The sequence below is a fragment of the Spermophilus citellus genome (genome assembly GCF_964194105.1).
Source record: "Spermophilus citellus genome assembly, chromosome: 2".
NCBI classification, from domain to species: Eukaryota; Metazoa; Chordata; class Mammalia; order Rodentia; family Sciuridae; genus Spermophilus; species Spermophilus citellus.
The window spans coordinates 28,472,309-28,488,367 of record NC_138183.1 but is presented as its reverse complement, the minus strand read 5'-3'; the positions used below and the strand labels follow the sequence as shown (position 1 = coordinate 28,488,367).

The 16,059-nt window shown below is 34.4% G+C and overlaps 2 protein-coding genes across 2 annotated transcripts; both read right to left on the bottom strand.

Annotated features, from left to right (window-relative positions):
* Positions 1 to 953: 953 nt before the first annotated feature.
* On the bottom strand, positions 954 to 1,910 carry LOC308640939 (olfactory receptor 13C9-like; the record flags this gene model as incomplete). Its single annotated transcript, XM_081278973.1, has 1 exon — positions 954 to 1,910. The coding sequence occupies one exon, from the start codon at positions 1,908 to 1,910 to the stop codon at positions 954 to 956; it is 957 nt and encodes a 318-aa protein (XP_081135099.1).
* A 12,780-nt stretch (positions 1,911 to 14,690) lies between these two features.
* On the bottom strand, positions 14,691 to 15,665 carry LOC308640944 (olfactory receptor 13C7-like; the record flags this gene model as incomplete). Its single annotated transcript, XM_081278977.1, has 1 exon — positions 14,691 to 15,665. The coding sequence occupies exon 1, from the start codon at positions 15,651 to 15,653 to the stop codon at positions 14,691 to 14,693; it is 963 nt and encodes a 320-aa protein (XP_081135103.1). The 5' UTR covers positions 15,654 to 15,665.
* Positions 15,666 to 16,059: the final 394 nt, after the last annotated feature.

Sequence of the window (16,059 nt, the reverse complement as noted above, 5' to 3'; positions counted from 1 at the left end):
TTATGCTGCCTTAGGCAGAAGTTTGTTCCAAACATCATTTTCCAACATTAAATGTTGGGAAAGAAAAAAAACAGCACTTAAACTGGGTTGAATGGCACACAGCTGTATTCCCAGTGACTTGGAAGGCTGAGGGAGGAGGATAACAAAGTGCAGCTAGCCTCAGCAATTTGGTAGGACCCTGTCACAAAATAAAATGAGGGCTGGGGATGTGGCTCAAGCGGTAGCGCACTCGCCTGGCATGCGTGCAGCCTGGGTTCGATCCTCAGCACCACATACAAACAAAGATGTTATGTCCGCCAAAAACTAAAAAAAAAAAAAAAAAAAAAAAAAAAAAATCAAAAAACTCTCTCTCTCTCTCTCTCTCTCTCTCTCTCTCTCTCTTTAAAAAACAATTAAAAAACATAAAATAAAATGAACTAATAATGTAGCTCAATGGTAAAGCAACTTTGGGTTTAAATTAAATATAGATTGCCAAATAAATAGCATGTTAGCATGTGGTGGCCTAAGAAAATTTGTAGATTGATGTAAAACTGCAATAGAAGCTCTCCAATAGAAAATATGAGTGAAGCATTTTGGGGATTTTTTTCTTTGGCTTTTTTTCACAATAGAGAGCTTTGTTTATTTTTAATGATTTGATGAATTGTTGCCTATGAAATAATGTATGTATGCAAAAAAAGAACATAAAAAGGTACACAATTTTCTACCTTGATACTGCAAAAAAAAATACAGAATATGAAGAAACTGTTCAAAAAGTTTGCAAGTACCCATCTCTTGATGGCAGGTGACCTCTTTCTATGTCTTACCTTACTGTCTTATACAATGAAAACTCTTTATGAGCATCTAATAATTTTAACATGATACACAAAACAGCAAAGATAAAGTAACCAAAATTCCAATGTAATTCTCAAGTTTGAACAATGTCCAATTAGTTCACAGCACAATATATATTCCATTCACTTGCAAATTAATCTTCTGCTCAGTAAATTTTTTAATGCCTCCTTCACATCCTTGTTCCTAAGACTGTAGATTAAAGGATTCATCATGGGAGTCATCACCCCATAGAACATGGATATAAGTTTGTCTGTTGCATCCAGACCATCTGAATTAAGTGCGTCTTTAGACTTGGGTTTCATGTACATGAAGAGAATGGTACCATAGAATATTATTACTACAGTCAGATGTGCTGAGCAGGTAGAGAAGGCTTTGCTTCTACCCTCAGAGGAACGAATCTTGAGGATGCTGGAAACGATTAATGAGTAAGATATGACAATCAAGAGCAGTGGCATTAAAGTGAACAACGTTGTGGCCACAAGCATGATGAACTCATTACGTGAGATGTCAGCACAGGCCAACTTCATGACAGCCAGAATTTCACAGGAAAAATGATTGATGACATTATTCCTGCAGAAAGGCAACCGTACCACAAATGCAGTTTGCACTGCAGAGTTGACAACCCCTGAAAGCCAGGAGCCAGCTGCCATGGTCACATAGGAATTCCTGTTCATGATGATGAGATACCTCAGGGGATTGCAGATGGCCACATAGCGGTCAAAGGCCATCATTCCCAGGAGCACACACTCGGTTGTCCCCATGGCCAAGCCAAGGAACATCTGCACTGCACAGCCAGAGAAGGAAATGGTCTTTCTTTCTGTGAGGAAGCTCACCAGAGTGGAAGGAATTGAGGTGCTAGTGTAGCAGATGTCCAAGAAGGAGAGGTTCCCCAGGAAGAAGTACATAGGGGTGTGGAGGCGAGAGTCGAGGATGGAGAGTATGATGAGGGTGCCATTGCCCAGAAGGATGACCACATACAATAATAAGATGAGTACAAAAAAGAGTACCTCAAGCCTTGGGTAACCAGAAAGTCCCTTCAGAAAAAACTCCACCAGAATGGTTTGGTTTTTCCATTCCATTTTATCATCTCTATTTCACCTGTAAGAATTCAAAGAATTTTTTATTTTATTTTTTTATAGTAAGGACTTTTCTTCTTCTTTTTTAATTTTTTTATTTGTTTTAATTAGTTATATATGACAGTAGAATGCACTTGTATACTTTGATATATCATACATAGATGAGACATAATTTCTCATTCTTCTGAGTATACATATTGTAGAATCACATTGGTCATACAGTCACATACATGCATAAAGTAATAATGTCTGTTTCATTCTGCTTTCTTTCTTATCCCCACATCCCTCAAAGAATTTCTTAAAAAATAACTTCTTCACAAAGAAAATATCTTCCAACAGGGCAATTCTATAAACTTCTTACTTTGAATGTTTTTACTAAAATACCCATTATATCACCCAAGAATGAGGAATGGTGTTCATCACCTCCAAATCCTTCCTCAGAAGGTCATGAGCCACCTCTCTGAATTTTTTCTCAAAAATAGCCCCTTCCTAATGCACCTATACACATGCATAAACACATACGAATTTCCAGTTATATCCTTGTTCAGCACAGAATCCATTGAAAGTGCTCCAATCAATTCACAAAACAAAAAGTAACTTCTGGAATCAAACAGGCACTTAACACAGGACATTTCCCCTTCTTAATGAAACTTTACACAAGAGCAAAGTCTGAATTAAGGGCTTTCACCCTATTTCACTCCTCTTCTAACTGCCCACACTGCTCTGCCTTTAGCCATTATTAGAGTCTTTTCTTTCAGTCTACTGTTCCCTTATTTTCATCCTTTTTACACTTTATGCTTTGAGATTCTTTTATACACTAAATATGAATATTTCTTTTTTATCTCAAGCCAAGATTTGCCTTCTTAAATCTATGCTATAGAGAACACCACTCAAATTCCTACTCCTTGATACATGGTGGCTGAGAAGCAATTTTACTTTAAGAATCATTCTTCTAAACACTGCCACCATACAACTTATTATCATGTCAGGTCCACTTTTCCTAGTAGAAAACAAAACATGCATTTAAATACTATCTTAGCCAGTCATTAGTCCCATGGTCTTGGGTAATTTACTTCCCAGAGTCTCCATATTCCCATGCATAACAGGGAGATTTTAATAGCCTCATTATGAGGACCTTCAGAAAATAAATTAGGTAATGTCTGTAAAGCACGTAGCACATGGCAAGTACTATTTTGGTTTCCTTCATCTTCTGGTGACTTGTTCTTCCATCATCCTTCTACAAGAGTATCTTCAAATATTATTTATCAGTTACGCTTTGTCAGGCATCTCTCCTTAACCAATCCAATCTACTATTTTTCATCACATCTATGATTTGAGATGGATGCACAGTATAGCAAAAGTTTACTCACTTTGCAATGAATAATCTTATACTATTATAACAAATGTCCACTGCAGTTTGAAACAAGAAACTCACAGACTGACATTTGATAATAAAGGCTATTGCAATTCATTCATCTAAAATCTAATTGTATGTGTAGTACAAATATAATATCTAAAATTATCATAGAAATGCATCACTAACAACAACAAAATGAAATACTCAAAACAAGCTTCCAAATATTTATGCAAACATAAGTCAGAATTTCTTCCTGTTAGATAATGACTCATTGTTCTTCTTCATTTTCATTTTTCACAAATCCAATGATGTATTCAAGAACAAGAAATGACACATTCCAAACAAACTGCCCATGTAAAGGTTCTAGGACAGGAACAAGGTAAAACATTGTCTACTCATGATTACTATGGACAAACATTTGCTAAAGTGAACCCAACAAAGCTGAATTGGTGCTAAGAGGTAAATAGCTACAAAATCAAACCTTGGTGAAAACAAACTGCTTTATATTTTGATCAAGAGTTCAGATATGCAGACTATTGTGACCTCATAGAATCAAAGAAAATGATACTATTTGAAGTGTAGACACTTGTAGTGAAGCAAGGAGTAGAAAATACATTCTGACCAAATAAATCTTTATTCCCCATTAGACCTAAGCAACCATCTGTTTTTGAAGTTCATATTGCTTTGGATTTACAATTATTCTTTTGGTTGTTTTTCCTTTTTCCCCCAATTTTCTACGTATTATTTAAGACCTTTCTCTTGGAATCTTTATTCCTATTCCCTACACACTATTTCTAGTAGAAAATAATCCAGCCTCACAACATATGTGTTCTTTCAACTCAGTTCATAAAGACTGACTCTTTTATTTGTTAGTTATTAGTATTTTTTCAGCAATTATCTCTAAAGGGATAGTCTTACCTGGTCAGGCTGCCACACATAGTTAAATTTTTCCTTGATCTTTGATTTTCAGGCTAGTCTACAAAATTTTCTATGAGGCTGATGGGTTTCTAAAAAAAAAAAAAAAAAGTGTTACCTTTGGAGAGCCAAATGTCACAGGACATAGAATTTGGAAAATATTGATGACAAAGTTACCATTTCCAAATTATTTCAAAATTTTCTGTACATTACAGTCAAAAGTGTTTCCAAAGGAAGTATAGTTTAATTTCACTAGTTCAAAAGGGAAGGGAGAACAAATATTCACTAGTTCAGTCTGAGAATGGGGCACATGGTGAAGGCCCAGTAAATCCTCTAAAGAATCTTTTTAGGCACAGGAAGGCAATTTAAATATTTCATGCTCTTAGGGACTTCTGCAATTTTCTAAGCCAAAATTTTAAATTGCTTCAGGGGAAAGATATTCAAAACTTTTTGAAACTTCAAGAATAATACCCTAAAGACTTAATTATATTGCTCACATTACTGTATTTTAAATAACCAATAAGAAGTCTTGAGGACATTCATTACCCCATTCCCAAGTTTCTATATACTCCTTAGATTCTTATTCCAAATGCATTTTAATCACTTTATTCATCTATCTTATTATGTCCTATTGGTAAATGGAAGTTATTAGGCTACATGAATTCTTTATTAATTCTTGGTTATTAATAATAATAATAGCTTACATATTTTATGCATTGTTATAAAACTTTTATATATGTTAATTTACTTAATTTACATATATATATAGTTCATATTGTATATTCCCCCCTTTGGTTTTCATGGAATGAACTTGACCACTGAGCTACATCCTCAGTCCTCTTTTTTATTTTATTTGGAGACAGGGTCTCACTGATTTATTTAGTGCCTTGTTTTTGCTGAGGCTGGCTTTGAACTCACAATCCTCCCTTGCCTTAGCCTCCCAACCTCTGTGATTACAGGTGTGTGCCACCACACCTAGCTGTACCTAAGTCATATTTGATAAATTAATAAAAGAAGAAAATGGTTTTACTATACTAATAATATTAAAATTATTTTATTTGGCTCTGAAACAGATAAATGTAGGTGGCATTTTGAAATTCACAACAAATTAAGAAATGTTTGAACTGTACGATGAAAACCTAAAAGATATCAAGCTATTCAGTTTTTTATAGTGTTTTAAAAGCTAATTTGTAACTTCATTCTAATTGGGTATTCCAAAAAATTCACCTAATGGGATATATGTATCACCTATATTAATCACATTGGCATAATTAATAATTAATACATTGGCAATGGTAAATATGTGTAAGTTCCAGACACTCTGCGCCCCTTGGCCATCTGATCTCTACTCCTGCAGAAATGATCCTTTTTCATTGAATTACTCCACTCAAATAATGAAAATAATTTGTTAACCACAGAACACTAAAATAACAGCACATAAGAAGAAATAAGTTAAAACTGAATGTTCCTCATTGTTTGTAATGTTTATTGATCATCCTGATCACACGAATTGATTCCTGGCCATCTTCTCAAGTCTCGCCACCTTATGGTTGACCTTTCTTCTTAGGAACAGAACAACAACCAATTATTGTGGTTTTCTTTTTTAGAATCTATTTTACTTTTAAAAATCAAGTTTTTTTGGCAAAGTTTTAATTGTTCTTTATCAGTATCAAATAGGAGTGAAACCTGGCCTATCCAGTTTTCAATGCTCTGTTTATAAAGCCTGAATAGTTAAATAAAACTTATACTTTTATCAACCTCTCATTTAAGCTAGACACAGGTGATAATGTTATAAAGCAAATTTTCCCCTTGATAACAAGTATTTTAAAGTATACTATCCTTTCTGCCACAATCTAGGATGTGGGATACATCAATGACTATGAAGTGCAACACAGCCTCAGTGTGTAATATCCACAGGTGTGAAGAAATTGCCTAATCATTTATATTAAGGTTTTTACGTTATTTACCGAATCAATTTTTCTAATGTAATTAGGTATCATCTTCATTTGTTTCTTTTATTTGGAATTGTTTTGTTCTATCTAAATGTGTCTGTATTAATTTTCAAGTCAAGAAATTTTAGAAAAGATACCATGGTAATTTTTTTGATAAATCTTGTTCTGGATAAAAATGCAGAATTCTGTTTTTATCTTTCTTTTATTTAACTATACTAGTATAAGTATTTTTTCAATAATATAAATTCTTCAAAAAAATCTGTTTAATAATTACAAATAGTCCATTAAGTGAATGTACTATGACAATTTCATAATTCTCCATCATCAAACGAATATAGAAGGGTAACATGCAATGATAGCAAAGTTATCTAACACCCTAAAGCCTATGGGAAATCATTTATTAGTAACTATCCCTAGTCTAAGATTTTTTTGTTCTCTTTATCCAAACAAATTTTGTGAATCCACCTTAGAGAAGTAAACATAAATGTAGAGAAGGTTTCTAGCAAAAAGATATTCAACACTATGCTCTTTTGAAAGGTCAAACATTTGGAATCAATCAATTGGTTCTTCACAGAGTTATTCTAGCATTGCAAAAGAAATACAGTTAATGGCTTCTATGCAGTTAATTATCTTTTTCTCAAAAGCACCTAAAGAGATGGGTGGATCCCATAGGGATGTTTTCACATAAAATCTTTTGGCAGCAATTACTTCAAGGATGTTAGAGTGCCAAATGTACATCCTTATCAGCATAAAATAATTGTTTTCTGAAAGTAAATAGGACCAAACATTCTGGAGAAATTACATGAAAAGAAATCCCACTGGACTCATACCTTCTCTTAATAGCTTCAGTACAAACCCAACTATTGATGCTCATTCAAAGCCTCAGTGTTTTGGGTACACTAATAGTAGGCTGGTTGTGACTTACAGTTAATCAAATTCCAGTCACAAACAGTACCAAATAGGAGTGAATCTTGGCCTTTCCATTCTTCACTGCTCTGTTTATAAAGCCTGAATAGTTAAATAAAACTTAAATTAGATAAGAGTCCTTTCAAGAACCACCAGGATAAGAAATCATCTTTTATGTGGACCATGATTTAATTAGGGAGTAGCATAACCTGCTGACAAATGACCAACATAGCAAATCCTACACAATAACCAAAACTATTGTTTGAAGATTCTGATTCATTAATCATCCATAGAATGAGTTAATTTATTTATCTAGGACTACATTTTGTAGCTGAGGTAGAATACAATTCTATGATTCATTTACTATAAACAGGAAGGTCAGCTGCTAAAATTTACCAATTATGTTTTTAAAGACTAAAATCATTTGCTCCTTACTGGTGGGTGCACATCTCAGGTACTTGAGCTAAACCAAAATTCCTTCCTTAGGAAAATAATGGCTCTAACTACAATTCATCAAGTGCACAAAGAATGACTTTCTTGGACAGGAATAGAATGCAGGCTCCATGGAGAGCAATGTGATTGCTTCTATTCCTTGAATCTAGACAACACAAAACCAAAATAAACCACACAGTAGTCTCAACTCCAAGTGCCACCAGAATGTTCTTTCACTTGGAATACAAATTGCCATCCACATAACATACCAATGATGCTTTCCAAGGTAAAGGAGACTGAAAGGCCTTGCTATGCAATCATGTTCTGAAGAAAAGCAGCATCAACATCACCTAGGAGCATGTTAATAAATGAAGGTCTCGGAACTCACATCAGACCCACTGAATCAGAATTATTTTCAAAGATTCCCCAAGTGATTGCTAGAAATTTTAAAATTTAAGAATCACTCAAGCATATCCATGTTTTTTTTCCCTGGGTTGCCCTTTAGAATCACCTGGAGAATATTATTTAAAAAGTTGCCTGATTCCCAGCCCTTAGGCACCATCCATAATTGTTGGATAACAATAAAGTCTAATAATAAAATAATGCATGTATTAAAACAAAAAGCTTCTCCACAGCAAAGGAAAAAGAGCATGAAAAAAGAACCTACAGAATGGGAGAAAATCTTTGCCAGCTACTTCTCCAATAGGGAATTAATAAGCAGAATATAAAAATAACTAAAAATAAATAATCAAATCAATAAATGAGTGAAATATCTAAAGAGATATTTCTCAAAAGAAGAAATAAATGGCCAACACATATGTTAAAACATCTTCAACATCCTAGGCAATTAGGGAGATGCAGATCAAACCTACACTAAGGTTTCAACTCACTTGAGTTAGAACGGCAATCATGAAGAAGATGAATAATGACAATTGCTGTCAAGGATCAGGGGTGCATGGAAGGTACACTTACACAGTGTCAATGGGACTGCAAATTATTACAACCACTTTAGAAAGTAATAGAGAGATTCCTCAAAAAACTAGGAATGGAACCACTCTATGACCTAGTGTGGGGAGCCACTCTGAATGACTCATGCCTTCTATCCTGAAGCCAGAGGCTTTGACCATCACTATATTTCATAGTCATCTGTACGTTGTCCTGGTTCAGGAAGTTGAGGGTGTGTCTTCAGATGTAGGCAATGCCCCTTGGGCTGAATTACACTCACCTGTCCCTTGTAACCCTGCCCCTTCTGGCCTTTTTTGGAAGAAACTTTCTAAGAACAAGGGTGCTCCCAATAAAAGCCCACTTCCGAATGTGCTCACTGTCTCTTGCCAGCCTCTCATGAATTTCTCTTGCTCTCCTATTTGGGGAGCCTGGGGCCAAGAGCAGAGAAGCCGTCCTGAAGCTTGTTTAAAGGTAAAGTGTGTGTCTGTGTTTTATTTGGTGTCCCTAGAAATTCACACTAGCAACCTTAGTTCAGCTGCCTGTGTGAGTCAGGGGCAGCAACCTAGTTATTCTACCCCTTGGTATTTATCCACAAGAATTCAAATCACCATAATATAGTGATACATACATACCAACATTTATAGCAGCACAATCCATAATAGCCAAGTTATGGAATCAGCTTAAGTGGCCATCAGTAGATGAATGGATAAAGAAAATTTGGTGTATATACACAATGGTGTTCTACTGTACCATAAAAAGGAATGAAATTATGACATTTTCTGTTAAATGGATGAAAATACAGAACATTATGGTAAGTGAAATAAGCCAGACTCAGAAGATCAATGATCAAAAGTTTTTTTTTTCATATGCAAAAGTTAGAGGGGGAAAAAAAGGAATTTAAAAAGATAGACCTTATGAAAACAGAAGGAAAATCAATAGAGTAGAAGGAAGGACTAAGGGGAAAGGAGAAGGAGAGGAAAGGGGGAAAAAATTAAGTCGACTAGATTGTAAAAAGTGCATGCATATACCACAATTCATTATAATTTTATATAGAACTATAATGCATCAATTATAAATAAATAGAGTAGAGGAAGGGGATCAGGGTAAGGGAAGATGGGAAGAAATGGGGTGGTACCAGGTATTAAATGGAGAAAACTGTTATATGCATTTATGAACATGTCAAAATTAAGCATATTATTGTGTATAACTACAATGCACTAAAAATACACGAGATTTAAAATCAGAAAAAAACATTTTTAATAGCAGCCTACTCACTATGATTTTAAGTAAACTTCACCTCTCTGGATTTCATTTTCTTCACAGAATTACAGCATTGATAAAATGAGTAAAACATGAAAATATTGTAAACTATAAACCGCTAAATCAATGGTTTTGTTAATGATTGGTATGATATAAAATAAATATTTTTTAACATATTAAGACATGCCTTCTCTAAAAATATTTATTCTCAAAGTGGAATTTGTGGATCAATCAAATCAACAAAAACAGATAATAAAGGAAGGAAATTGAGGGATGGAAGGTGAGAGGGAAAGAAGGGGTACTGGGAAGTGAAATTGACCAAATTATGTTATGTGCATGTACAAATATATTACAATAAATGGGATTTATTGTAAATCACAATATTATTTATAACTAAAATGCACCAACAAAAGCATAAAATAAAAATACAAAGGGTTCTTCCCTCTTTTAAATCTCATGCATCACGATCTCTGAAAATAGGATACAGAAGTTGTACACTTAGCAAGCTAGAAAAGCAGCTCAATTGCTTCATAAGTTAGGAGAATCTCATGAACTAATCTATCTGTTTTTATCACTGTTCCAGGTAGTGAGAGCATAGTTGTAGGACTGACCTCCTACTTTAATTACCTCTTCAAATGATATGGAATCACTCATTTAATTCACATGCTGTTTCCTTTTCTGAATTACTCTGGATTTGAAAAATAAAATGAAAAAAAAAATTGGACAATTGAAATTGAGTTCATCCTGTGAGGTCTTTCTGAATACCCAGAATTAAATAAAAAATTTTTCTCTGTCATATGTTTAGTGATGTAACTGGAATCATATACTCCTTCCCTGGAACAGCATCTAGGTTTTCTGCTTCCTCCTACCTAAGTATATAACCCCTCCTTTCTGAACATCTAGGTTTCATCCCTGTTGTCTCTGCAATACTGATAAACTTCTTATCAGAGAAAAAGACTCTTTCACTGGATGTAATACGTAAGTGTCTGTTTCCAGTTCATGGGGTCCATACTGTGCTTCTGGCAGTGATGGCTGCTATGTGTTCATCTGCAAATATCTGAGTTTTCCCATCATCATAAATAAGAGTCCTTGTATTTAGAAGGCAGCTTTTCTTCATGGATTAGGCTTTTTCAACAAACTGGCATAAATGTACTAACATTACAAATGTCTTTTTGTGGAAGAAATGTCATTCATTGATCATTTTTCTGAAATAGTATCTTTAATGAAACTAGTGTGCACATGTATTTCCTAGAATGATAGTATGTGTTGGGCAATGGAATGTTTTCAGTTACTCCATTACTGCTAATTTCTGCTTTCTATATTTTTACCACCTATGCTATACTGAAATCAATTCAACTGGAAGAAGTAAAAAGGTTTCTTCTGCATGCTCAGTCCACATGACAGAGGGGATTGTGTTTTATGAAATATGTTTTGTATAAATGAAGCAAACATACAAAAATCTCCTTCAGACAAACTAATAGACTTGGTCTATTGTGTAGTTACTCTCATGTTCAATTCTATTATCTGTAACCTAAAGGAATATAGAGGTGCTTGGGTATATGAAGAAAACTGATGAGTGGACAATGGTGCTGGAAGAAATGATGAGAAACTGACACCTTTGAGTTCATGAATAAAATAAACTGACATATTTTGAGGCAAAATTTTAAATATAAGCAGAGCAAAGAAAGGAAGATATGTGTGGAAACAATGCCAGAGTTAGAAATTTTAGTATTAATCTAACTACATCACTTTATGAAAATGATCTCACAAAATGTAGAAATAAGTTGTCTAAGTAGTACAAACAAGTAAACTTACAAGGTCAAGACTTAAAAAAATGAAATTAATCTTATCCAAGAAAATCCAACACATATGGCTTCTGAGCAAATTATATTTGTTGGCCTCTTCCATTTGGAAAACCTTTGATACATTGACTTATTTACCATTGTTTTTATATTTTACCCAGGGACTTTATCTAGTTCCAATCTACATTTCTGGCTAAGTATTTCATCTTCTTTTCATGACCATGTTTGTTCCCATTACTTTCACATATACTGTGTTCATTCACCATGTAGTTTTATAATTACTCCATGTTCTTTCACACCTAAGGACAATAATAACAAATGCTATTTCCTCTGTGTTGTCACTTTCCTTCCCTAGTGAAATCTTAGCAATGTCAGAAGGGACAGGTAGAATGTCACAATCTCTGCAAAGCCTTCTAATATTGCCCTCGAGTTGGTTATTCCTTACTCTGTGCTGCTCTGACCTTACCTTTACTACCATAGTTTTTATTTTATGCTATAATCATTTGTTAGCTCCTGAAATCTTCTCAATGTCGGAACCATGGCTAACTCTTCATTATAAAACGTCCAATGCCAAGTTAAATAAATGGTTGGCAGTATTAACTGTTGAATGAACTAAATAATTAAAATTGAAAAAGGATAGTAAAAATACAAGTCCAGGTCTGGGGATGTGGCTCAAGTGGTAGCGCACTCGCCTGGCATGCGTGTGGCCAAGGTTCAATCCTCAGTACCACATACAAACAAAGATGTTGTGTCCACGGAGAACTGAAAAATAAATATTAAAAAATTCTCTCTCTCTCTCTCTCCCTCTCTCTCTCCCTCTCTCTTAAAAAAATAAAAAAAATACAAGTCCAGGTATTTGAAATAAGAAAAGTGAATATTATATATCATTCTATCCCCAAAATCATAATTCCAAACACTGTTGGTAAAATATCAGCTTATCTTAAAACATAGGAGGAAACAGGTAAGAAAAGACTGACTAAAACAAACTGAAAAGGTCATCTGGTCTGGGCAAGACAAAAAGCATAGAAGTGTACAATATTCTCTGATAATCAACTGGCAAAAAATATAAAAATGACTGACTCTCATTCATAAGCAATATGTAAATTTATTCTAAATATTTTCTCTTCATAAAATCTTGACTTTGGGTAGCTACTGAAGTGCAATATATGCTATTGTTGCTCAATATATCATCACTCTTCTTGGTTTGTATTTTGCCCCAATGTTACTACAAACTCATATTCAAAATTTAATAAAAATCTTTAAAATAATTCCAAATATTGTAGGTTGACCTTTTAGAAAATGTTATTTTCTAAAAATATTTCGGAGTAAATGTTTCTTTCGAAGGAAATTCAGTTTGCAGCATATGAAAAATCCTGATTCAAAAACAAAATTCAGAATCAACGTATTAATTCTCCTTCAGAGAAATGTCAGCATGCATATGAGGCAAAACAAGTGTTCTGATGCTTTATAACAATTTCTCTTTTACCTTCTTGTCCTTCTGAAATGTCTTTTGAGATATTTCCCAATATAAGCATAAGTTGCCCTTTCCTTCCTGGGACACCATCCCCACTTCAAGGGAAATTTTACATACTCCCTTCAAAAACTCTTCACATGCTACACTGTAATTGAGAACCACTCCCCCTTAAGTCTGTTACATACCCAAATTATGCTCATCTATAGCCAGTCTTAGAATGTTGAAACTGCAAAAAGAAACTGAATCCATCACAAAATGTCTTAAAGAATATTGTTCATCTTTATTGAGATTATTAAGACTTAATGAGGTAGGGCCACACAAAACCAGCATCTAAACTTCCCCAAAATTCTATTTAGTTATTCTTTTCCTTTTTCCCTAATTCTATTTTTGCAGTATCTCATTCTCTTGTCTGAAATCTCTAGTATGCACTGCTTTCTTCCTCACTCTACTGTCCCCTCTTTCTCACTGAACCCCTTTCTTTCTTTCTCAAAGATGGTTCAAATACTTTCATATGAAGATAGCATATGACCACGTTTAAATTACTCCCAGTAGGGCTGGGAGTGTAACTCAATGGGTTTGATTTCAGCACCTCAATAAATTAATTAATTAATTGCTCCAAGTCTACCCATTACTCTGCTCAGTCCAACCAAGACCCAAGACCCAACTGGGGAGAGGTAAATTTTTTTTTATATTTTTGTCCCCAATTAATGTTAGTCTATATTCCAAAAAACAAAAACAAAAACAAAATTGTTCCTCATGTTCTGTTTTTTTGTTTTTCCAGGTTGTTTAGTTGTGTTATTTTTTCAATAGTTAGCACAATGCCTGAGAAAATATAGGTATCAATAAATCCTGGTTGATTAAATAAGTAACAAATAACTGAATGAATGAAAGGAAAGCTCCTATTCTACAGGAAATTCATGTAACTGCAGAAATAGCTAATTTGTTAAACTATACTAAATTATCATTAATAAATTACCATTGTGTTCTTAGAGAACCTTGTCAAATTCTTTAGAAACTAATTTTTCAGCCATTAAACAATAACAATGTTAAAAGATAATAACAATGTTTCTTATTCGAAGATACCACTGCTCACTGATTTAAACACAAGATAGACCAAAATTCACTATCAGCTGGATAAACAAAAGGTGATATTGCCCCAGGTGTCTTTTCATGGTAGGTGGGGTGCTTGCCAGATAGTAACCAAAAGGAAATCAGACCTAGGTGATATAGCTTCATATTTTTCAATGAAAATGACATATGTCCAGTCCAGGTACCCAATACCCAAGTGTTCCTCCATCCCCTCTATATGACCATATCGGGTCACTTTATGTTGAATTTATATAGTACTCTGACCCTTAACAAGACCCTTCCTACATCTAAGAATGATGTGACTATAAAACTGATTCACATAAAAGAGATTGTTATTAAAATGTTATTTCCCCATACATAAGATTATAGAACTCATCATTTCAGAGTTAAACTAAACTTCATTATCCATGAGAAAGAGGGTGATTTGGATGAGAATTTTTTATTCATAAATTTCTGTATCTCCTCTTCTTCAACCTATTGTGAAGGGAAAAGGTTAGCCCTACATTTCTCTTTCATTTAAATATCAGGCACAAAAAAATTAAGAATTTAAAAAATTAGTGGTACCACTAGTCCTTATATTTATTTTGGAACCACCAAGTAAAAATTACCCCTGCATTTAGAGTAAAACAATTAAAAAAAATGGAGTAGCATTTACATTCCTTCCAAAAAACGTTTGCGACACAGTATATTCTTCACAGCTGCCTTCACATCTTTGTTCCTCAAACTATAGATGAGGGGATTGAGCATGGGTGTCACCACTCCATAGAAGAGCGAAATGATTTTGTCTGTGACTTGTTCTTTGTCAGCCCCTGAAGAGTCTTTAGCCTTGGGTTTTGCATACATGAACAGGATGGTCCCATAGAATATAATAACCACTGTTAGGTGGGCGGAGCACGTGGAAAAGGCCTTCCGTTTTCCCTCTGCAGAAGGAATCCTCAGGATGGTGGAGAGAATGAAAACATATGATATAAAAATAAAAAGTACTGGGGCCACAAGAAAAATCACATTAGCAACAACCATGCTAATAATATTAATGGATATATCAGCACAGGCCAATTTTAATACCGCCAAGATTTCACAAGTAAAATGATTAATGACATTATCACCACAGAAAGGAAGCTTCATTGCAAGCGAAGTCTGCAACACAGAATTGACACCCCCTGCGATCCAGGACCCAGCAGCCATGGGCACATAAGAAGTCTTGCTCATAATGATGGGGTATCTCAGAGGGTTACAGATGGCCACATAGCGATCAAATGCCATCATACTTAAAAGGACACACTCTGTGGCTCCCATAGCAAAGGAGAGAAACATTTGCACTCCACATCCAGAGAAGGAGATGGTTTTCTTTGAAGTTAAGAAGCTGCTGAGAAATAAGGGAATAGAAGAACTAGTGTAGCAGATGTCCAAGAATGACAAGTTACTAAGGAAAAAGTACATGGGGGTGTGCAAGTGGGAGTCACAGACACTAACAGTGATGATGACTCCATTTCCCAGCAGGATCACCAGATACATGCAAAGGACCAGCACAAAGTAAATGGCCTCAAGCTCTGGGTAACCTGTAAGCCCCAGCAGGACAAATTCTGTCACAGAAGATTGATTGTATTTTCCCATGTTAATATTTTCTTTCACCGACAGGAATTCTATACCAGCTGGAATGCATGTGATCTGCTACAGCAGTGTCTGTAAGAACTGTTTACATTCTTAAGTGGATTCCCTCATGGGCAATAAAGACCTATAATTGAATATACAAATAACACAAGAATACATTACTATCCTTGAAGTTAAGATCAGTTAGACTTTCATATCTCATAAAAGAGGTTTAGCTCTAAATTAAATGTCCTTCTCAGAGACTAGATTAAGAATACATGCAACTGGGTTAGAATTATGCAACTCATTTGCATTATGAATTTAAAATTACTTTAATGTAATGTCACATTAGTATTTTGACCAAATAATTCAGAATAAATCTAAAATGTATCAAATAATATTGGCCAACAAGCATTTGACCATTTTAAAA